Consider the following 24,506-nt stretch of genomic DNA (forward strand, 5'->3'; position numbering starts at 1 on the left):
CTCATTCTGCAGGAAATAAGAAGATCAAGCAAACATTTTTTTCAGCTCTTTACAACTCATCGAGGTACCTCTTCATGGTGGATTCATCCTTCCTCCATTTCTTTCCTTCAGTTTCCCAAGTCAGGGACTTGAAATTCTCAGGACTTCTGCATCATCCAGTTTCCAACATTTTCCTCGGGAGATGAGCTCTATCTGATGTGGTCACTATAAACTCTTCTACCCCCATTTTGAACAACGAATAATATCTTATTCCCCTTGCAGCTCCAGAAGATCCTAACTTCCTAACCTGTATCCAAAATAGAAACAGCTTCACAGCAGCTTCGGAGGCCAGAAAATGAATGGCTTTACCCACCCGGGGATGGATTTTATCGTTGCAACTATTTTAGAGCTATTTTTATCACAGTCTCTGAGGCAACTTACAGGATCCATTTGTTTTTCAGTAATGTTGGATATTCGCTCAGTTGTGAGAAGCAGCAAGTGATGGAGGTGGTAAGCTGAGATGATTTCCAGAAGCCCAGTTTATCCTTTCTGTCTGTCACCAGGTCTCAACATCTCTGCAAATAACACTTAATCTGACCGACTTAACAATATTTTGGGTCTTGACAGTGATGACTAACTTGGGAAAACAAGTGAGCCTACATAGCACCTTTTGGAGGCAAACTTCTGCTTAACACACAAGCTAAGGCTTGAAAAAAGCATGCCTTGTAGTCCATGCAGCAGCTTAAAAAATTTACTTGCCTGCTGCTTCTTGGCTTTCTGCCCAAGATTTTGATTTTTCTTTTTGCTAAATGAGCCTTCAGTCTGGAGAATTTGTTTTCTCAGGGTACTTTGATATCCATGCGACTCTTGTATTTTTATTGTTTTCTCCACTCATTCTTACAGCCATACAATAAAAAAAAAGGATCTCAGATGATCAGTAAGTACTTACTATATCAGAGTCTTTGATAATTGCACTGTAGGGAATGCTGGATCTTACTCTTTGTGACGAATCTTGAGAAGAGAATCAGAAGAGAGGGACTTGAAGTGAAAAATCAGCCAGTAGCAGGTTTCCTCATGCAGATTCCTGGGCCTGGAGAGAGCATGGCAGAGGGAACATGATAGACTTCTTTAGAAGTAGGACTCACAAATATGTTATATATCTATCTTCTAGATATATACCCCATGCTCATCTCTTCTGGAAGTATAGCATAATTTTCTTTGATTCTAGCTGTCTGTCTGTTGAAAAAGGGACATTAGGAAGGTCCTACTAAACTCCATAAAAAACACTAGCTTCTTCTGTTCTAGCTGCAAGGAGGAAGCCATTAAAAAGACATTCTGGGAAAGAATTTGCAGGAATATCTCAGTGGACAGTGCAGGTGTAATCCAGTAATAAAAACAAAAATGCTCCTAATCAACTCTAAAATCCTGAACTGCAAGGCAAGGGTCCAGACATGGTTAATTAACAGCTGCACAGAGTTGCTGTCTGCCTGCTGAGCTGGGACCTCTTTTTCTCTTCTACTTAAAAAGCCTGAATTATGTAATTTGAAATGGATATAGGTCATTTTAATACAGTTATTTTAATTTCAGGTCTTTGCTTTTACATCTTTCGTAAGTTATGAATTCCTTATATGATGTGGACACCAATGAAGAGTGGATGTCTGCACTATTAAGAGAGGTTTTCCCTAGAAAATAGTAGAAATAAGTTGTCCCAAAGTAAATCATCTCATCTCTACTGAAAATATTACCCTGCAATCAAAGTTGCTTTAGGTTTGGGGTTTTTTTAAGCTATTATAAAGATGTAAGTTCTCAGGGGCTAGTTTCTCAGGAGATTACTGACTCAGACGTATTCAAGCAACAATATGCCAAAACCTAATATGTGGTTCCTATCCATATAAAGTGAGATCAACAATATCTTTTATGTCAGAGAAAGAACAAATCTATATTTGAGGTGGGTAGTATAACAACATTTATTCTTCAATCAAACACCAAAAAAGGTCATGATTCTTTTTGAGAGTTGGAAGAAGGAACTTCACCTTCATTGCTTGCAAGCTACGTGGCCTCAGGCCACTTGGAGTTCATATGACAAACACATTATGGGAAGGAGGAAGAGTGTGAGTCCTGGTGGAGTTGTATGCATTCATCATGGAAATCTAAAAATACTGTACAGGAAAGAAAAAATAAGAATTTGTGATGCCCTGAAACTCTTGAGCTCTGCTAAAGAAAGTAGCAGAAATGTAGGCAAAAATTTGCTTCTTGAGATAATGTTCCCAACAAGCCATCATTTTTAGTGAGCCTCATGTTGTTTTCTCTAGGAAGTTTCTCAGTGATGTTGTGAATGAGAGAAGAAAAATATCAACAAACAGGTTGCAGAGTGAATGTCCATGCAAGAAGGCAAAATGTCCCTCTAAGGGGTAAAAAAACTTCTTTATCTAAAAATACCTTTCTTCCGCTTATGAACTCATATTTGGTCTTGGAGGAGAAGCGCATCACAAGAACAGACCCTGAAGTCGTGCCATACCAGAAGTCCAGCATCACAACAGCAAAAATTGCCAACCTCAAGGTACAACATATTACTATCAGGCGTTTGGCCTGAGAGGTAAATTTGGCTGAGAGATTGGCTACCAGTCCTCACAAATTATGGAAGCATCCCTACACTGAGCTTCTGCAGAGGGACTTGTGAGGTCTTAGTCTCTGTTGCTTATACTTAAGGCAGAAGGTGGTAGGGAAGGATCAGTGTTTCTTTTCCACAGCCATGGCTCTTGCCCATGCTTTACCTCAGGCAACCTGCAAGAAGCCATCCTCAGGGTCCAGTGAGGGCTATCTTCAGAGGGTGCCAACCCCCTTTACATTAAGACAGCTCAGAGATCGCAGAGGTCACACAGAGTGGTTTGGCATCTAATGGACAAATTTGCCTTTTGTTTTCACCGGAGCCAATATTTTGAATTCAGTGTCTCACCAGTCTTCATACATGATGTCTTTTAGCAGTGCTTCAGAAGGGAAAGCTTTGGCATTCTTGGATTCTGCACAGAGCTGTAAAGTATCTCTACCAGTTGTTACGTGCAAGGATGGCTGTGGTACCTGTTTGTTCACACGAATACCTCTTACCTGGCATCACAAGCTCCCCCCCCCCTTTTATGTGCAGCCTCTATCATCCTTGTGCATGTCCTGGGATGCCAATTCCTTCCTGCTGCCTGGACAACCTGCAGCACTCTGGCTGGCTCCTTCGGGAAGGCACTGAACTGTACGTCCACTGAGTTTCCTTCTCATTCACCTCTTCCCTCACACCAGACTTCCTGTGCAAACAAAGCAAAACTTCATTTAACGAGACCTGGAGACCAGGTTACAAGTTAAATCGGTGTTAGACATAATCCAAGCCAATTCACAATAGAAATCCTTCCTACCTGCTTTGATCTCTCTCGCCCAGAAGCCCTATGGCATCTTTTAGCTTTGTACAGCCAAGGTGCCACCGTCTTTACAGTTGTGTGCTTGTATTGCTACTCAGTCCAGCTGGAGCTACTAAAACATTCCTATTATTTTACTAGATAACAGTTGTACGTGTATTCTGTACAGCTCTAATTCTCAGCTGTTTTTTTCCAGCTTTCTATAGACCACACAAGATGTTATCAACTACAGAATGGGTTGTGTTACTTTTCTGTCTTACAAGATTATTAGTGATGACTGAGATGAGGTCCCTTCTGGGATGGTACCTACCTTTTCTACAATAGTTGAGACAGTACAAATTGTTTTAGGATAGAAAGAAATAAACTGAAACTGCTGAGGGACTGGAGCATGACTGTAATTACATAAAGCAGAGCAATCGACGTGTAAACAAACATTCAGGCTGTCAAGGCTTCCTTTCTAAAAATTTGGAATAAACTCATTTAACATGTTGTATATGACTCAAATATTTACAGATCTCATGTTGTGTACTAAGGATTTGAAGCAAAGCCTAAAGAAAACAGCTACGCAATAAACAATTCGTTTTATAGATGGGGCTGGCACTTACTTTTATGAGAGCATATGGTGAATATTTAGAAGACAAATCTATGCAATTCAATTTCACCTCCAATATGCATATTTTCCAGTGAGTGGCTTAAGGCCAAACAGGATAATATCCCTTGTGGAATCCCCCACACCACTCTCAATTGATTCAAGACAACAAATTTAATGTGGGCTGCCAGTCATTTGTGGATTCTCGAGTTGAATGTTTTCCCAGATGTTAACCTGCATGGGATGAAGCACTCTCCTCTCTCTGGTTCACAGGGGAAAGCTCCTTTGATAGCTAAATGTATTATTTTTGATATGATGCTAATTTATGGGTTTGATATTCTCAGCGCATGGAGCCTCTATGACATCTTAATATGTAAGAAATCCCTTCTGTTTGCAGCAGGAAACTGATAGTGTATTGACTCTTAGCAAGCATTAACAAAAATCAAAGCATTTTTGTTTTTAACGATATTTCTCCCTGTAATTCTGCCCCATTTCTCCTCCTTTGAAACCACAGTGCCGTAACAGGATCAGTATGAGTGGGTGCCCATGAAAGCCCTCACTTGGAAAAGCTGATTGCAAAACCAGGATTGCTCTTTACCGCTGTTTTAAGAGGTTTAGATCCTATATCACTCTTCAAAGCATTTTCTGGACTTTCCTTGACAGCAAGGAACAGTTTGAACCACTTTTTTTTTTTTTGGGGGGGGGGGGGGGGGGAGTTAAAATTCATCACCCTTTTTACTATAAAAAAGGAAAATTGTATCCATGACAGATGACCTTCCATCCCCACGGCACCAAATATTTATTGGGTTATTGGCCCTACCATAGCAAAACAGTATTTGTCGTGCTGTATTATCATATATCTTTATCATTATCTTTATTTTTATCATTCTCGTTAGGATAACATGGCTGAAGTAGTGCAAGGCTGCTAGACAGTGAACAGCCTAGGAGACAGTTCCTGGAACAAAAAGCCGTAAGTCAGATAAAGTTTGTCTGTAACTCTAAAACACCTCTCACCAAAATCTAGCATTTTAAGTATGATGAAAATAAGGGCAAGAATTGTACCTCTGGGTATGTTTTGAAATGGAATGGAAGGGAAGAGACCCTTGAACAACTCCTGCTCTCTGTCTGTAAGGGGGTTCCTGCAGACGTGTCTAGCAGCGCCCCGGTCTCTGCGCCTTCGTTTCCCCCGTGCGCAGGGAGCACAGCAGTGGTACCCAGTTGGAGTATCTGGGCTGGACTGTCTGCCTGAGTGACTTCAGTGATTCTCAGTGGAACCAGCAGAGTAATTTCTGTAAATAATTTCTCCCACAGGCTTTTTACATAGATGTAAATGGCTTCAGAAGTTGCCAGGAGGATCAAGCCTTGCAATATATTTGTTTGCCAAAGTTTTAAAATCAATAAAATTGTCTGGCATGAGCCAGTGTCTTGGTCTAGATCCGAAACATTTGTGTTCTGGTAAAAAATGGGGTGTGGACGAGCATTTGACTTCGACTGTGTGTAAACCTGAGTTTCTGGCCTGGGCTTACAACAGAATTAAGGCTAAATTTAAACATAGTCCTAATGCTAAGTGTGGACTCTGAAAAATGACAGTGCTGGCCCTCAGGCTGGGGCTTTGTGTTACTGATTTACAGGTATGATGGCAGTTAATAGTGGGTACCTCCTTGCCCTGGGTTAGCACAAAGGGTAGGACCCAGGATTTCGAGTGCTGATGCAGGTTCTCCTAGAACTAGAGCAACAGCTGAAACTTTGGCTGGAAATAAGAAACTGCTTAGGATGAAAGTAATGGATCTTTTGCTAGTGTGTAAGAGATGAATGTGCCCACGGATGGACAGAGGATGACATCTGCGGGAAAGAACGGGCACAGATAAAGGTATCTGCTAGGCTCTTGGCTTCAACAGCTGTCTGCGCAGCCTCCGAAGGCAAAGTTAATCCTCCAGCACTGTGTTCCCTATGCTGCTCATCCTTACCACGTAATGCCAGTTAAGCTACAGGCTTCACAGCTTACCTGCTGTAGGTGACCCTGCTGTGGCAGGGGGGTTGGACTAAATGATCTCCAGAGGTCCCTTCCAACCCTGACCATTCTGTGAGTCTGTGATTCAGATGCACCCACGCGTAGGACCGTTAAGTTTCTTTTTTATCTGAACACTTAGCACAGTTTATTTAGTCTTTCTTCTTTTCAAATGTAATTTAAAATGGAGTATGACACCTTTGATGAGTAGTCTGGATGCAAATCTCAAAGGCACCCTGAAGTGCCATCCTTCACGCTCGAGCAGCTTTCTGTTCTGCCCTTGCACTGCTGCTCGTCGGAGCGGTGAGTAGGTTCTGTTTCTGGACTCTGGTACAGCCATCCATGTGCTGCGAGTGCCGGAGAGCTGCCGTAAATGCTGCCAGCTGGGGACCCGGCAGGAGTGGATTTCTTTATCCCCTGAAAACCACCAGGGCCTGGTCCTGTATTCTCTTCCTTGCTAAATCCCTCAGGTGCTCTAGGTGCACGTGGGATGGAGAATCAGGGCTCAAGACCAGGTAAGAAAGGGAAACCTGGTTCTGTAAAGGAATTACAGAATTACCGGTACTTCTAGAGCCCAATCAGTGTAATTGGCCAAAGTTACTGAATCATGCGAGGAGAGGAAGAGGCAGTCTGTGACACTCCGTGTCTGCCTTTGTTTCTATCTATAACTTGAATGTTTAAATGTCAATGGAGAATTATAAAGAAACATGAGGGTGACATTTGAGAGGACTGGGGAAAAATCAATTATTAATAAACTGAGCAAAACTAGATATAATAATGAACACTGCTCTAAAACCGTGACCTTTCTGCCCTCCTCATTCTTCAAGGCAGAATGCAGCCTCCTGTTGTTGATGCTAAAGGAGAATATGGTTGCAATGGCATAGCTGCTCGGTCATGAACATATCAGGATAATTTAGAAAGCTTTGTCTTTTAAAATTAAAGTTATGCCCCGACTTTGAAACCTGACCTTATTGAGAATGTGTGAAGAAATCATTTGATGCTTTGATATTGCTACAGCAAACTTTCCTCATCTCCTGGAACAGCACTAGATTTCCAAGAACGATTTTTCCACCATTTCCCTCTAGAGGAATCCAGTGTCCAGACAGTAGGCGCTGGAGTGGTTTCACAGTGTTCAGCAGATGACAGGCGCTAGATGAATCCTCCTTTTCCGTGCCAGGCCCCAGTGAGCTGAGTAAGGATGGGATTGAGAAGAAAGAGATCTCTGCAGGTGCTGGGGTCTCCTTCTGCACCACAATAAAAGCCTGTCCCCGCTGCTTTGCTATACTGGTTTCCGTCACAAAAGAATACATGCACAGGTTCTGGACAGAGACAAGCAGGCACAGAACAAAACGTGGTGCCATCCACAGAGACGAATGTGACATTAAACACAACTGACCTTTTCCTTTTCTTCCTCCCTTCTATTTTAAACCCAGGCTTAGTCCCACCCTCGGTGCAGGAAGCATAAGGAAATGGATCGAGGTGGTATGAGATTTCATTTTCCCAATCTGTAGCACCAGACTTGCTGTACAAACAGCTCCACACAATGTCCCTGTGGCTTGCCAGGCTGGCCTTTAATTGTGCTGGGCAATGGCAGGAGGCCAGCACCACCTTTGAGACGGATGTCACCCCCAGTCCGTGACATGCCCACAGGCAATGTGTTTTCATAAGGATCCATGCTCCTCATTCACTACTGAGACCAGGTTTTATTTACGTTAAAATCCCTACATATGGCAGCGTGCCACCTGCAACTCCCAGGAAATCCTCAAAGATACTGGCTTGAACTGAAAGATGTTTTCCATGGCAGCAGTTAAGGCACATGCACATTTCACACTCCCAGGCTGGAAATCGGCTTAAATGCAGCATTTATGATGCTGTTGTTGGATGCTGACATTCTTGGAAAAAGCAGGAGACATAAATGCAGGCAGATCCGTGAACATTCCCACTCCAGCTGCCCTGCTCATCTTGCTCCACTCTCCCTTGTGTGCTGACCACGCAGCGCAGCAGCCTGGTGGGAAGCAGGTCCTCCTCTGGGCTCTGGGGAGCTACGAGTGAGGCAACAGCAGAAAACCCATGGCCAGGACCCTTGCAGCCAGAGCTGCTCTCTTCATGGAGGGTTCCCAACAGCACCCAGAGCTGGTCTCTGTTTGGGCAGTTTCTCCTTGACCAGGATGGTGCAGCCCAGAGGCATTCAGTCCAGGGCTACAGTCCCCATACAGTGGCTGGAGATCATGCTTGTGGCCGTAATGCCTTGTCCGCTCTCACTGGTGAAGCTTTAGGCAGTATAAGACGTGGCTCAGTAAATTTCTTAAGGCACATGTCAACTAAAATGCTTGGCAATACTAAGAGACCTGCTCTTCAACACCAGAGGGATGCGATCCTCCGGAAGGCTCGCCTTATCTGGCTTTATGGCCCCTTCTTGTTTTGTGGAAAAATGTGTAGGATCTGGAAGCTTTTATTAAACCTTGCTATTGATCCGCTCTAAATGCAAAGGCAGCCTACTGAACTCAACACAGCCTAGGAAGGAGCAGGAATGGTTTTTTTTCCAAGCCCTGCTGCACCTCATTAAATAAATCATTTAACTTCTAAACGCCTTAGTTTCCCAGCTGGCAAAACAGCAACCATCACAGGAGAGAAAGCAAACTGCCATATGTGCCCAAGAAGCAAATGGCTGCATAAGCATTGTCTGGACTCATATAGGATCTCGAACAGGGAAAACAGTATCAAAATTCAGACAGGTACTTAGAAAAGAGGCTGAAAGTCAGACATAGTCCTGCCGGGTGCCGGCGGCTTGCATCCTTCATCTTGGCTCCTGGAAATGGGATGGGTAGTTGTAGTTTCTTATGTTATCGGTCACTTATTCTTGCTGTGATGCTGCCTGGACCCCTCCTGATCAAACCTGCCAAACCGTCTGGATTAGTAACTTTTCCACAGTTGGATTTTCCATCCAAGTTAAAAAAAATACACATACATCTTCACAGAGAGCACGCACCTCTAGAAAACTGGGCAAGAGCACTGCTGTCCTCAGTCACAGGACACAGCCAACTAAAGGGCATCCAGCCTGCATTATGAAAATAACTAGAAGTGGATCTTTTCTTGCATAGCACCGCTACCGCGTTAATGTATTTCCTGAATAGCTATGGATTTTCCCTATTCAAAGAGGCCAAGTTCCAAAAAACTCCTTGTAAATCTGTTCCTCTCACTGCCAGAAACAGAGAGACAAAGAAATTCCTTTCTCCTGTCTCTACTTGCTCAAATTTAATTAGTACCACAATTTCTTCCTGTGCTAAGGAAATGGCTTCTGCTTCTGCAGGTCACGCCAGCACAACAGTATTGCACAGACATTCTGTCACTAACACAAAAAACAAGTTCCTGGTAAAATACAGTGCTGTAACATAGAGAAAACTTTTTAAAACTGCGTGAAGAAGTCCTGGTATATCATTACTGGTTCAAGCTCTTTGGCTCTATGGTACCAGGCACTGCACGTAGCAGCTACAGCTAAACTCATGTGAGAGACTCCAACATTTCCATAACCACTTGGTCACATCGGTCACCAGGAGCGTCTGGTCATTTATGCTGCTAAAGACGACATGCTGCAGCAGTGCTATGGTGAGAGCAAACACCTTCCCAGCAGAACAGTGCTCCATCCAGGAGAAGGGTGAGGTGTGTCTGGGCAGCACCTTCTGGGGGCCCTTCTAGCCCCGACACCCCCGTTCCCACAGCGCAAACCTCAGCACTCCCTGCCCTAGGTACGAGGCACCTTTGCTTTCATCTTGTCCTCTCTGACAAACTTATATGGACGTGTGTGTGCTTGTGTAATTAGGCTGGGTTGGGTTTTTTTTTTTTTTTTGCGTGTATACATAATAAAAACAGTCTCCACTGCACATGGGTCTTTCCCGAGGGAGAGGATGAGCAAATAAATGATGGGACAGATGTTAGTCATGCTGCTTATTAAACCGTGGGATGGTAGTGTTCAAATACTGAAGTGGTAAATGTGGCAGGACTAAATAGGAGAGAGAAAATTATTTTTAGGTGACTTTTTCTTAGAACCACATTTTCAGAGAGGGTGAGCACACAAAGCCTCTTTGATTTCGTTTGGGATGTAAGATTTCATTTCCCTTCCTCATTTGGAAAATACTGGGTTAACTGAGGGCAGCCCTACCCAAAGTGCCACCTACCTGTGCAATGCAGTTGTTTTAATCAGGTTGCCCTTGGGCTTTCCAAAATCTCCCAGTGAACATCAGTGCCTTTTTAATATTATTTTTATCTTGCTGCTAAAACCAATTGCCAGCAAATCCAGGCAATAAACTATACTCTGGTTAACTTGGTTTAAACTGAGATCCGTGCCTGTTTCCTCTGCTTTCTAATTCAGTCTAAAGCATCAGGAGGACTAATTGCTGTTTCTTATGGCTTTGCAATATACTGCTGAGGGTATAGGTGTCTCAGAGAAGGTTTTGCAAAACATATGCTCTGTTAATGCGAGGCATGGCTGTTTGTAGCAGCCATCATGCCATAGCTCTACAGTATTTGACAGATGTTTTACATTTTTACAATCCGGTGGCACACTATAAACCACGTCTTCGGTGGGGAAGGATTTGCATGCTCTTTGATGTATGTGCCAGCCCGTGGCCTGCTGCTCCCTAAAGCGAAGGTTTATTTGCATAAAACATGCATCAAAAGGAGGTTTTACGTACGTGGTAGCGCACTCAGATGCCTGCTGGAAAAAGGAAGCTCACTGTGATGGAGGTTGAAAGCCAATGTACACATCTTTTGATAGTGTCTGTATGCTTCATCTGATCACACTGATACGGAAAAGAAATAATTTATCTGTGTAAATGATTTAGAAAGAAAAACGACGACAACAACAAAACCAGCCACAGCTTATGCGCTATTCCCCAGAGTTCTTCAGTCACCATCTTGCCTAGTCCTTCATTAGCACAGAAAAAAAATGCTAGACTTTAATCACAAAGACTTCCGAAGTAGATTAAAGGCCAATTTTCACTGTCCATTTCACTTATCTTTAAAGCTCTGTATTGTATTTATCTTCGTAATCTGAGCTGAGCTTTTATACACAAATACGGTTTAAAACCAGCAGAGCAAATACTATGTGGTGACTCAGCTCTTTTATTTCCAAGGACCAGCTTTGCAGCGGGCTGTGGTTAAAAGTTGAGTGATGCTGATACGGGATAGAGAACGATGCTAAGAGGTGTAGAAAAGTCCAGCTGGTCGGCTTCAGTGCTGGTCTGAAGGACCTCTCCTCCACCCTGTTTTGGAAAAGGCCATTTTATAGACCTTGCAAGGTATCTGTTATTAGGGGGCTGGTTTTACCCCTGTGTATATACATATACATATACATATACATATACATATACATATACATATACATATACATATACATATACATATACATATACATATACATATACATATACATATACATACACATACACACATACATATACATATACATATACATATATGCATATACATATCCGGATATGTATATGCATATGTATTTGTATATGTATATGCATATACATAACTAGATGTAAAAAGATAAAATAGACTATCTGTTTTAAAGCTAGATAGATAGACAGACAGACAGACAGATGCATCTTTATCTGTCTTTCTTTAGGAGACTGTTTTCAATACATTTAATCGTGTTGACTTCCGTGACTATATCAGCTGTTTATAAGTGGTTGCTCATTAGCTGATGTACTTGTAGAAAGATTTAATGCCCAATGAGTTGCCTGATGTGTTTTATTTCTGAGTAGCAGCCACGGAGGTGCTGCCTCTAGGCAGCTGGCAATGAACTTTCTGCATGTAATGCATTATTTTCTGTTTAAATGATTGTTTCTAGGCTGTAATTACTGTGTCTGCACTGCAATATGCACCAAGCCTAATCAGTTCATCTGTCAGCATTGTCTGCTACCCTGACAAGAGGCTAAAATCATTGCAGGCCTGACCTAATAGATGTCAAGGTTAAAAATGTTTCACTGCTGCTTCCAATTGGCCGTTCTCTGCCGTAAGACCTATGGAGGCTTCAGAAAATTGTGCGTGTGAATTTTTAAACTAGATTTTACTGAGTGACCTGACTCCCACAGAAAGAATTATTTCCACATATCCAACGCTTTCTGGTATGTAGGTCACGGTAAATTTAGTTAACTTGCTAAGTAGCTCAAATGATAATTTAATTTTGATGTGGGGTGGTTGGGGGTTTTTTGTTGGTGGGTTTTTTTTTTTTTTTCCATTCAGGTCAGGAGTGACTTCAGGTAACAGTGAGATAGTTCCTTACTCTGTTCCCCATCCTGGCTCCATTTGGGTTTTGGAGTTACCTCTGCCTAACCTGAAGAACCGGCACCGGAGAGATTTTCTGCACTGGCACTGGAGTGATTTCAGGGTAACTCACTCCAGTGGGAGGAACCAGAAACCCTGGTAGTGGGACTGGCTGAATAAACCAGTTCTGGATCTGGGAGCCAGTGGTGGCTGAGCAGTGCTTGTGGGATGGGGTCTGCAGCGAATGGAGGTCCTCCTGGTTCTTTGGGAAGTATTGATGTGAACGAGGAGGGCTGTTGGTCACCTAACCCAGATGTGCCAACCAAGAGCTCAGGCAGATTCTTCTAAGCAGGGAAATGTTTCTACGAAATTGTTTAGCTCTGTGCTAGGAAGATGCACTAATTATTTGCTGAGTAAAAGTATCCCACGGACATGAGGAGGTGTTATACCATAGTGCTGTGGTTTCTGAATAAATCATTTTACTTCTGTTCTTGATGTGAAAAGAGTTGTATAATTCGGGGAATAGCGTCCCACTATTTCTCCTTCATTGGGTGTCACTGCGTTCTTCAGGCCATCACCTCTTGGCAGGTCGGTCTGTCCTGCTGAAATCTCAAGGGCTTGTCGGATGAATGCTGCACAGAACAGCTCCATCAGCTCCGGGTTTCCCTGTCAGTCAAATGCAGACTGATGTTGACAGGCACTGTCAGTGTTATAGACAGGCAAGGTCTGTAACCTTAGGTGGCCTCCCATGCAGTAGCACAACTCAAGGTCTGCTACAGCCAAGCCACAGGTCCAGGGCTGCTCTCAGGGAAATCAGAATCAGGCCCGTTATTTACCAAACAGTTGAGGGTGTTGGTTTCCAGGGGCTAATTCTGTATTTCCTTACTTCTTATTGCTGTTTTCCTCCCAACTGTTTCATGGTCCTACTACTTTATAAAAAAATACATTTAATATGCTTTTTTTTTTAACACGACTACACATCAATTCCTACTTGTAAAACATTTAAGATGCCTGTACAATATATTTAACTTGCATTTTATGTGCACGTAGTGAAGATGTGGTGTTGTCAGAGGCATCACAGACTGAGGGGAACACAGATAATTTGTGAAGCCAGGGCTTTGATTTGTGTCTAAGACGTGGTTTCCATGACAAACCACAGTGACATTGTACTAAGAAAATACCCTCTCAAAAGTCTTCGGTTTTGTCATGGAAATAGCTGTGACAAAATCATGGCCTTTATTGTTCTTCCTCTCAGTCATATATGCAAAGTGGATTTTTTTTTCTGTCCTGCCAATGCACCGTGCAGAAAATCAAGCGAGGAACAACACAAGAACGTGTCTTCTCTCAGACAACATCAGGAATCAAGGCCATATTTTAAAGACAAACATGCTGAAGCTGTAGTCAGAGACTTGTGATAAAAGTTCTCAAAGTGTCTAAGTTACTTAAGTCTCTTCCCTGGGCAGAAAATCAATGGGATTTATGTTCTTAATTGCCTAAGCACTTAACATTGCAATTCTTAGCAGCTAAAATATATGGACCACTCCTATGTAAAGTGGCAACTTTTTCAACACCCCAAAGTTGTGCCCCATTGCTTGTTACTGCAGGGCTTAGTATTTTGGAGCCAATTTGCTTCCATCCAACTCAATGAGAAAGAGGTGGCTGCTGAGCGCTGCCTTTGGGATGCGCCGGTCCACTTGCACTCAGATCTGTCTTCTGCAGCCTCATCCAGAGGCACCACAGCAGGGGAGAGCAGCAGGAGGAGGATGAGGAGAGCACCTGGGTCCATGACGTTTTTTTGTGTAACCTAGTCTAAAGTCTTACTGTCGGGATTAAAGAAACCAATTAAGGTATTAAAAAAAAAATATCTAGGGATTTAACAGGACAAAACAAAATTTGCTATTATTGGCCTTTAATAGGATTCACATAGAGTAGCCTAGCAGCACTCTTCCCTTTTAGTGCAGTATCCGCTTACATTGCTCAGCCAGGCTTGTTGCCATCAAGAGACATGCAAAACTCAATATCCAAACTATCTTCTTTCTTCTTCTCGTTCAGCTATCCGTCTGTGTGCAACTGCCATATATACTGTTTTCCAATTTTTTTTCTGTGACCTTGTGTCCTCAGATCTCAGCCCATCACCCTGGGCAAGTCTAAGCCAGGCACGTGAGTGCCCTGTCCCGGGCAGAGGAGAGTTTCTGCCACCCACGTGTTGACCTTCTGTAGCTCTAACCTGTAACTGATGGCTGCCCAACCAGGGACTTCTGAGGATCTGTGTTGGGTCTGTGAAGCCCCAGCCCCACCTTTGCCTCCAAAGAGTTACTCTGTGGGGAGCACTGCCTTTCTTCAGGCCAGCTCCAGGATGAGAGGCTGCATCAGCTTTGCTCAGCAGCCCGTTGAGCTCAGCTGCAAAATCCTGCCCGGAACCCCCCAAGTGCTCTCAGGGTTTCTCACATTTTTTCCAGAGGATGCAGAGATTGACCTCCATAAGGTGTTTGTACACTAAAAAAAAATGAATAATGAGAGGAGAAGACCCAAATCTGCTCTGCTCGAAAAAAAAAAAAAAGGCATTTTTTAGCAATAGATGCTAGTTTTTTATTCTAGAGACATCTATAGCAGGGCAGTAATCTCTCTTACCCAAACCTGAAGACAGAATGTCTCATACTCCCGCAAGATGGATAAGAAGATAATAAACAGGGAAGGGAAGTAGACTTTGCTTAAAGCCATTAAGCCTCTCCAGAAAGCTGGCTGGGCTATGTGGAGACTGAAGACATTAGCTGTCATTTCATATGAAAATTATATGCACTCAGCAGCTTAATAATACTCTAGCAGGTTGCAGTGATTTAAATAAAAGGAAGCCAAAACAGGGGAACGGGGAGCAAGCAAGAGATGTGGTACCTCCAAAGAGAGGATGGGGGAGCCTGAGGGCTCCAGGTACTCAGGGAAGGAAGTGGAGGGGGGAAGATGCATGCCTTGGGGTACTCTATATGCACGGAGACTTCCTCTGTGCAGAGGGGGATGTAAGGGGAAGGGGGTGGTGGGGAAGGATGGTCCAAGCCCGGTCCTTCTCCAGGCACTGAGGCACGACACAGGTGTGGTGTTGCCATGTTGTCCTATTTTGGGTCTTTCATAGGAGGCTTGGGTAGGTGAGTTAAGAGGCTGTACACCATTACCAGTGGTATGTTTCCATGTGTGTAAAGGGGAGGGCAGTGTGTGTGGGGGGGTGGCTGACTGTGGAGAGGCATGAAGGGAAGTGGGAGAAGGGTAAATTTTCCCCCTCATGGTGCCCACATGGACACTGCAGTGTTGTGGCAGGAAGGACACCCCAATACCTGGGGTGCTGCAAACCACCCCCAAAAGCTGGCTGGACTCAGAGGGATGCCACAGATCGCAGTCCTGATCCTGATCCCTACTGTGTTGCAGGACCAGGCGATGTCCCAAGGCCATCATCTCAGGCACCACAAACCCCTGGGTGAAATCCAGCTATCTATTTCAGCCTCATCAGGCAAAGCTGTGACAGATGTATTCACATCCCTTTACACTAATTTGTGTGGCAAACTGTAACGCTTCTCCTGCCCTGATTATCCGTGAGGCAATAATTCAGATACCCCACAGATGTCAAGTGAGCTTCAGACCTTCTAAAGAGGCTTTTCATTTTATCTTAGAAAATTTTAAAATAACCTTAGATGGACTACAGATCCATCATTTATTTTTTGATTTATTTAAGTAATTATGGAACATGCTGGAATAATGGTGTGGGGGGGAAATCCCCCAGCTCCACCAGCAGGAACGTTGGAAGATAAAAGCTCTGGTGTTTCCAAAGAGCCAGTAGAAACATGGTATTTCTCAATGTTGCTGTATTTGATAATTAGACTAGAAAGGAGCTTATGTTTAATTAACGTGATTATTTTTTAAGATCGTCCACAGAATTTCTATTGTGCTTAACCTTCTCCTTGCTATTGCTTGCTAACTCGCTTTTGTTTCAGAGATTCCTGGTGTTTCATAAGCACTTCACTTGTCAAGCCACAGGCAGCTGCTTATCCTCACAGACCTTCCTATTTCAGGATGGCCAGCAGCTAATTCTGCAGGCAGGTGTATTCTTGATTTGAAAGGCAAATATGATTTCCTGGTATCAAAGCCACAAATCAGTCACTTGAATTTTCTTCTGCATCATTAAAAAGATTACAGCTGTCACAAGAAACAGAACAGCATTTTACTTGCTGATACTCAACATTGCTCATTCATTTGCAACTTTAACTTCATCTAGGAGAAAGAGCTTTTAAGAAGCAGCAAACCCTCCCTCTCTCACTGCAAAGCTGCTCCTGGAAATTAATTTGAAAACAAACAAGGATCTTTCAGTTATGGCTTAAGTCATCTTCAATAACAATTGTGACTCTTTTTTGACCCTCTAAACACTCCTTGCACGCTCTCCCCTTCCACTCCCAAACTGAAATCATTGCTACAATTCAGCGAAGTGTCGCAGCAAGAAGATTTTCAAGCAAGTAGGGTGGCCATCATGGACGATTTTAAGCATTCAGACTTGGGGGGGGTCAACTTAGTGCTCACAAAAAATGTTAGCAGCGAGGCTTTGAGACAACTGCGACGGCAATTAGCACCTAATACGATTAGGAGGAGCGGCATTGGATACCAGTTGCTTTGGCTGGTGCAATAGTACTTTTCAGTCACTGCCTATCTTGGTAAGTGGCAATTTTCATGATGATGACCCACAGGTGGGCATTCTGACGCTGGATTAATTGCCACAGTCTTAACAGATGTGGGAGAAATCAAGCCTCAACCGGCTGGTATTTGGGAGCTGACCCAACAGCTAGTTTGTTATCATCCAGCAGCTGAATTAAACTTCCTAGAAAGCTGGCTATGACACAGCAGGATGGGATGTGAGGGGCTTATCGCTCGGCAGAGCTAACCAGGAAGGCTTTTAGGGATCCCAGATGGTGCTCTTCAACAAACGAGCCTCAGAAATCCTCAGCAAAGGAAATCGAACAGGAATGAGCCAGTTCAGCGATGGGATAACTAGTCAGAGCAGTTCTGGGGCTCCCAGAGAAAGCATGTGGCCAAACAGATGGTCCCAGGCAAAGTAGCTCGAGAGGCTTCCACCTCTTGGAAGCACGCAAATTCTTGGCTGCATTTACTTCTCATTATTAGCCACCAGTTTTACAAAAGCCCTGGTTTCATAGGTCTCTGTGTGTAATGCAGATGAGACGTAAGCTTGGATTAACACAGGACATGTCATATTTTTGGTATTATGTTTAGCTGGCTGGTTTTCACTCCCATGAACGACCGAAAGCAGCAAGACATACAGCCTCAGAGGAACTGAGAACATGGGTCCCAGTATCTGTGTGAACAGCTGTTTCACAGAGTTAAGTGAGGGAGTTTAGAAACCTTCCCATGGCCTGATCCAGTGCTCACAGGAGTCTGTGGTGCACGGCATGTTTGGCTTTGCCGTGATTTATTTCATATAAAGAAGCATTCTTCTTCCCTTATGAATAAAGGAGGAGTTCAGGGGCTTTTTCCTGCCACCCAGTTAAATGAACCTGGGAAGTACCATCAGGAAAAAAAAATAATCACGAAGCACTCGAGCAGCTTGTAAATACTGAGGGTTTTATTTCCACTTCACGTGGTCTCCAACAGGCTCTTAAACAAGACCAGTTACAATTTAGTATGCCCAGAGATCTCCATGGTTTTCCCCAAACGAAGGAAGTTCTCGGTAAACACTGTACGTAGCCAGTTGAACTGCTAACAATAATTTAAAAACTCTTTTTGTATAGTCAATGCAAGAATACCAACAATAAAAGTACAGTACAGGTAAATTCACAACAATGTTACAGTGAAACAGATTGACTCACATTTATGTGATGGTAGAAGTACAGTAGCAGTATGTACATGCACTAAAGTGCGAGGACCCAGAGGCATGCAAGTCAAGTATTGTAGGTGTATTTTACAGCTAACTCCATAAGACTTTCTGAGGCATTCTTTTTTTTTACACTTTTTCTTGTGTTTACCTGTATTCCCCTCCATCTCAATTAATACAAGTCTAGTGAACTAGCTTAATGGCTTTCCTTACTACTTAAAAGGTATCGCTTCAGACAGTTGAAGCATCTTTAAGAACCTTACTTTTAAAAACCAATAACACTGACATTAAAATAGCATAAAATTAACTTAAGACCCTAGTTTTACATGAAATAAAAAAACCCAACAACCCAAAAAACCCAAAACCAAAATCAAAAACATAACAGTGCAAATATAACGAAAAGGCAGTCTGTATTTGGAGAGAGCGCGAGCACGTATTCAAATTCCCTTAAAACTTAATTTACATTTTATTTTAAATCTTACTTTATATCATTTTTACCCTTTTTTTTTTTTGTTAATATACTGTATGTAGAAAAGATGGAGACAAAAATAGTTTTCTCAGCTATGAAAAAAATTAAGTTATTACAGGCACATTAACTGTTTCATTCTAGAAACACCTCAGTTTCCCAGGTCGGACATTCAGCAGCTGCGTCTGAGAACATTCTTTGACCTCTCCAAGCGGACCTCTCTCCGTCACGGCAGAGACGGCTGGCGGGCGACCTGGCAGAGGCGAGTCGCAGCCTCCCTGTTCCCCTGCAGAGTCAGGCCGGCTCGCCTCCCTGGCTGGGGGTCTCTGCCGGCGGCTCCTTGCTTCCGCTCTCCTCTGAGGAAGTCAGGTCTCCGGTGGACTGCGACTGTGAGGCAGTAGGGGAATGTGAAGCCCATCGTGACGGTGGGCGCCGGTTCGCTGGTCTCTCTGGCCGGGAGAAGCAGGGTTGGAGGGATGGGGCTAGTGCAGAACAAGGTAGTTCCTTGGCAGCCAAGAGAGCAAAACAGCGGTTAGTGACTTGCATTAGAAGCCTTCTAGATGCGCAAAGAATTAAGAAACAAAAAATTCAAACTAAAGCTAAGCATCTGTCATGTTGCGGGACAAAAGCAAGCAGCGAACATCTGGCCGTGTGTGGGCTCCAGGTATCTGCATGTGTGCCCGTGATTTATGGAGCAGGTAAGGAGAGAATGAAAGAAAGAGGTCTGGGATGAGCTGGAGTAGCTGACAAACTTCCATTTGCTGATTCTCCTTGTGCTAGAAAGAGAAGAGCTGGAAAGTACATTTGCATGGTGATTCAGGAAAATCCCCTATTCATCATGTTGCTCTAAGTGCTGACCTGGCATAAAAGGGCCAGGTTTGGCATTTGCAAGTGGGGTGAAAATCAACCACTGACTCCTTTTGTCTGCTTCAGAGTTCAGACTGACACGGAGGAAAGACTTCTTAGCTGCAGAATAATGACTACAGGACTAGTTATGATCTCCAGCTGGATTAAAGATGAGGCTTACCTACAGATTTCATCCTCTGGAATGTCACTCCTTACTGCCAGCTGCTGAAGCCTGAATGACAGGACTCAGTGGTACTGTACGTTAAAGTCGACATTCACAGAAATGAAAAAAAAAAAGAAATTTTATTTCTCTACCAGCTTTCCACTGTTCAGGCTTGGTAGCCTGCCTTTGCAATTAGAAACAATGTGCAGCTGTGATTTTTTTACCCTGGCACTAAGTTGATAATTGCTTCTGATATTTATGGGCTTTGCTGATAGCACAGCAAGGCTTCCTGCCTCACTCTGAACGCTCCTTACATCAAGATGAGTGATTGTAGGAGCAAGTCTTGTATGCCAAAGCCAAACTTCTGAATTTCATTGCATACTTTGTAATTTGTAAAAGCAAATCAGAAGAGTTTGTCAACCTATAGAAATGTATACACTGAGGAGCAGTCACTGGAGAGGACAGGAGAGTTCAATAAAAATCGGTCTCAAAATGAGAATGCAAACTGGTGATAAATGAAGAGAGAGACCAGAAATGATACAGCGCAAAGGAAAAGCTTTGGCACAGCAAGGCACAGGGAAACCAAGGCAGTAGTAGAACGATGCAGTAGGAAGCAAAGGAGAAAGCAGAAACGTGACTAGGGATGGAAAACACCGGAGTAGGTAACATGAAGTGATTGGCAGTGAACAAACAAGGTGATATGCCATTGAACCTCTCCGTTGCAGTGGGAGGACCAAAGATGAATGTTACATGACAGAAAGATCTATTTTGAAGACACAGAGCTGAGGTATGGGAAACAGAGCTTGTGCAGGCACGTGTTTTGGAGTGAGTGCGTCGTCAGACTTGGGGAAGCCTTTGCAAGGGGTGAACCTCAGTGCCTTTGGGCAACACACAGACAACAGGGTGATCTACAGTCGCACGTCACCGCTCGAGGCAGAGCTGTACTCATCTGCCCTTGGCAGTCGTGGAGAGCGAGGCCTGCGAGCCATGGCAGAAGCTGGTCAGGGGGCTGCAGAGCCCAGGCCTGCACCCCTGCCTCTCTGCATCCTCACCCCCCACCCCACATCTCTGCACCCTAAACTTCACACCCACCCTTGCTAAAACAACAGTAAAGGCTGAAATATAAATGGGTGCTAACCAGAAGATTGGCTCTGTGTCCTTACTTCACCTTGTCCCATTGCGCCTGGGGCAACATATGGTCTGTGAAAGCTGCCACTAGATTCAGATTTGTTAAGAGAAATCCATATGCACAGCAACACTCACAGGCGGCGCAACACGGTGAATTGAGGCTATGAGATTTGCGGGTTTTGTCTCGGCCTCTTTCTAAACAGCGGCTTAAGACGGTATCTCTATAGCACTGCTTACTTCTGGCTGCTTTATCCTAGTTTTATTTCAAATGAGAGTCAGCACGGCGATAACAAAATTTATTTCCACTGCTGCCTCCCAGTTCAAAAGCCTCTCTCCAGCACGCCCGCAGATGGTGGTCAGCTTTTACTGAACAGCGGGGTTAAGCTCGTCTTATCTGTGATGTACACATGCCCAGCACAAGGCAGGGCTGCGCTGGCGATGGATGTTGCTCCAGGGCCAACAAGTGACTGGCAGCGTAAACTCAATCAGTGGTGGCTGCTGAGTCAGTCACACCCCGACCCCGCAGCGTGGCTTCCTTGGCGTGTTCTAAGGAAATCCAGCCACAACAAGAAAACTGTCCGGAATGGTTTGCAAAATCCCCTCCTCATTTACCACAGGTAGTCGTCATAGCTGGAAATGTCTAAAAAAAAAATAATATTCATATCCTGTGGGTAGTTTAGTTTGGTGGTTGCTTGGGGGTGGGGGTGGAGGGGCAGCACTTCTTCGCCCAGACATTGAAAATGGGAAAGACGATTTCAGCTTTAGTTTCTAGCTATTTCCTAAGCCGGGCTCTCAGCCACCCTGGTTATGCCTATATTACTAAATAAATAAAACAGTTTTCTGGCTCTGAGGTGGAGTGGGTGGTCACAGCTCATGTCTGCACAGCTTCTTCCCTCCCTCCCTCCGCTGTGGCAACCCCAACCACTGGCCAAAACTGGGCTGGGAACAGCTTAATGAGCAAAGGTGACCGTCAGCCACGGGCTGGTGCTGGAGCCCCTTCCTCAGCGTTCTCCTCCCGCTGCCATGGCTGGAGGGAATGCACCCCAGGGCAGCCAGAAGCCCTGCACAGGGCTGTGTGTTTATAAAAAAAAAAAGTAATAATGTTTGTTATAAATCTGAATCCCTCCCCAACATTTTTGCATACCTTGATGCCAATTTTTTTTAAAGTTTAACAAAAGACCTCAACAGCATAAATTTTGACTTAAGTGTGACCTCCTCATAACCCATGGTGCCGCAGGAGACGGCAGATGGGCTCCTATCCTGAGCGCTTCCTGACAGTTGCATATGAAGGACCCCACAGGGATGTCGGATGCGTGCCGATACCTCTGGAGCTGTGGTCATTTATTTTCCTTTGTTAACCCACATGTTCAAAAATGACTGCTTTCGGAAAGCTCTGGAAACAAGGTAGAAAGGACTTACAGCAGTGAGGCAGGCAGGGTTAGAGTCCCCAGGGGGCAGTTAATAAGACAGTTTGGTTCTGGACAGAACAGACAGAAAAGAAAAAGAAAGCAAGTAGGTTGGAAAGAACTGTTTTAATCCATTATTTGTTTTAAAGTGAAGATTTCATGTCAGCAAGGCAGAAGTCTCCAGATGTTACTACCCATTCAGATCATGTTACCGCTCTTATCACAGGGAAACTAATAATCAAAAATAAAAGATAAGCCACTAGCAGAAAAAGATTTAGAAAGGAAGAAAGCAAATAAACCAACCTTTTACAATCCTAGCACAGTCTCAGAAGTGAACATAGCATTAAACAAACCAACCATTTCTACTCATCAGAGAAAGACATCTGTTATCCTTTGCCAACCTTGATTAGGGCTAAGGAAAAACCACATTACTATGAAAGAGGAATAAAGTTGTATTCTTTTTCCTTTGTTTGATTTCAAGAGAGAATTTCCACTTAGGAAATCTTTGACAAGCGAAAAAGAGACTGATATTTTGTGTTGCTCATGTTGCTCATGCTTGTGGTGCTCAGGTTTCCTGAAAGCCCTTTGCCTCACCCTTCTCCCTTGCTCCTATTTAACAGCGATGCTGGATGGGAGACTCAAACTAAAGCAAAATCCCTTTAATTCTGACACCACCTTCCCTTCTTTTTAACAATCTGCCTCCCATGTTGAACGGTTCAACGGCAATTGTGCAGCAATTGCTCTGCCCTGGCAAGCAGAGGACACAACAGCTCCTCCATGGGCCCATGTGAACAGTCCTTTCACACTCCTGTCTCCAGAAATGGGTCTGAACCCCAGTCCAGGACTGTTGTGTAACCTCTGTGATTTACACCCTTGCTAGTTATAGAAAAAAAATGTTCATACAGCTCTGACGTTAGTTAGGTAATGCTAATCTGCATTTTTAATAGTAATATTTATAAATCCCATGATATGCCAGTAATATAGTGGTTTACTGAATTAGCAGGATAAGACACTAGTAGGCTGCACTGGGTGGATATGAATTTGCTTGCAAGCAGCTCTGGGCAAGTCAGAAAACACAAAGTTATTACTATTCTGTATGTATATACACTCACATGCACATATACATATGTACGTAAATATATAAATATATATATGAACTAGATTTCATATTTGCAGCAAGAATATAAAGGAAATTATGTAACTAAACCACTCAGAAGCTCAATTAAAGAAAAGCACCAAAGGGTGCTCCATGCAAGTCTAAAAGTCATTAATATACCATGCCATGACTGCAGAAACAAGAAGGCGTTCGGTGGTAAGAAGGTCACTTGTCTTGGCCAGAAACCAGCAGGTGAGGGGGAAGCAGAGCAGGGACCTGCAGGAGGGTGGCAGGGGCAGCGCTGACATGGTGCTGCCCCAAGCACAGCCTGCTTCCTCCAGGATCGTCATTTGCTGAACTGCTGCATCTGGCTTTGTACAAAATATGCCAAGTGGAATACGTGCAAAGTGTAATTTGTGTGGTCAGTGTAATCCATAAATAACCCAAGGCATCTGCAGAGTCTAAACTTATTTTGTGGTTTTGTTTTCAGCAGCGAACCCATGCTCCATTAAGTACATCTTGTAGAGCATCATTTCACCTAGGAAAAGCTAAGATTGTTGTGTGAACGCCCACCACCTCCCTTTTCAATGCACATTCCTGAGAAATGACAGGATCACTCGAAGATCATAACCTGTGCATCTAGACAACAGTCATAACAACGGAGTAAGAGTTGCAAGGAAAAACAAGTCTTAGCTCTGAGGCTTGGAACTCAAAACATTAGGCAAAAGATACTGAGAATTCACAAAGAGGAGCAATTTTCTGCCAGGCTGATGGTCAATGAGTTTTTGCTAAACAGCACTGACCCAAATCTCTCCATGCATCAAACTCAGGTACTGACGCTAGTTGTATTTTGCCAACAGCAGTTTGTGATGATGTGGGATGACATCCATTTACTTATACTTGAAGTCTGCTGAGACATTTAAAAGATGCAGGAGAAAATCAAGAGTTTCCAGGGATGCCTTGAAGGCAAAGCTGAGTTGAACCTGTAAGAGTGCAACACACTTTCTAGTAAGGACCGGTAGTGCATTCCCAGTATTTCAAACTAAGGACAAAATATAGAGATACCTAGAAATAGTCCAATAAGTGAGGCTGCTTTCCACTTTTATTCACTATGAGGTTTGTGCACAAAGCCCTTTCATTCACTGTTACTTATAATGTGCATGTGGTTTCTTTTTTATATGTACAAACTTCCCTATTTATATCTCTTTAAACTGCATGCAGGGAATATATCCTCAGCTTTGGATCCTCTGTTAGGCAAAAGAGATCATGTCCTCTGAGCAATACCTAC

General features: G+C 43.6%; 1 protein-coding gene across 6 annotated transcripts in view; it reads right to left on the bottom strand.

Moving 5' to 3' along the window:
• Nucleotides 1–17,852: 17,852 nt before the first annotated feature.
• Nucleotides 17,853–24,506, bottom strand: part of MTCL1 (microtubule crosslinking factor 1) — a 112,563-nt gene continuing 105,909 nt past the window's right edge. For all 6 annotated transcript variants that reach the window (XM_082478961.1, XM_082478965.1, XM_082478964.1 and 3 more), the window contains one exon: nt 17,853–19,083. In XM_082478961.1, coding sequence (XP_082335087.1) covers nt 18,874–19,083 — 210 coding nt within the window. In that variant the 3' untranslated portion in view covers nt 17,853–18,873. The remainder of the gene's footprint in view (nt 19,084–24,506) is intronic.

Source organism: Vanellus vanellus (genome assembly GCF_965231255.1).
Source record: "Vanellus vanellus genome assembly, chromosome: 2".
Taxonomy (NCBI): Eukaryota; Metazoa; Chordata; class Aves; order Charadriiformes; family Charadriidae; genus Vanellus; species Vanellus vanellus.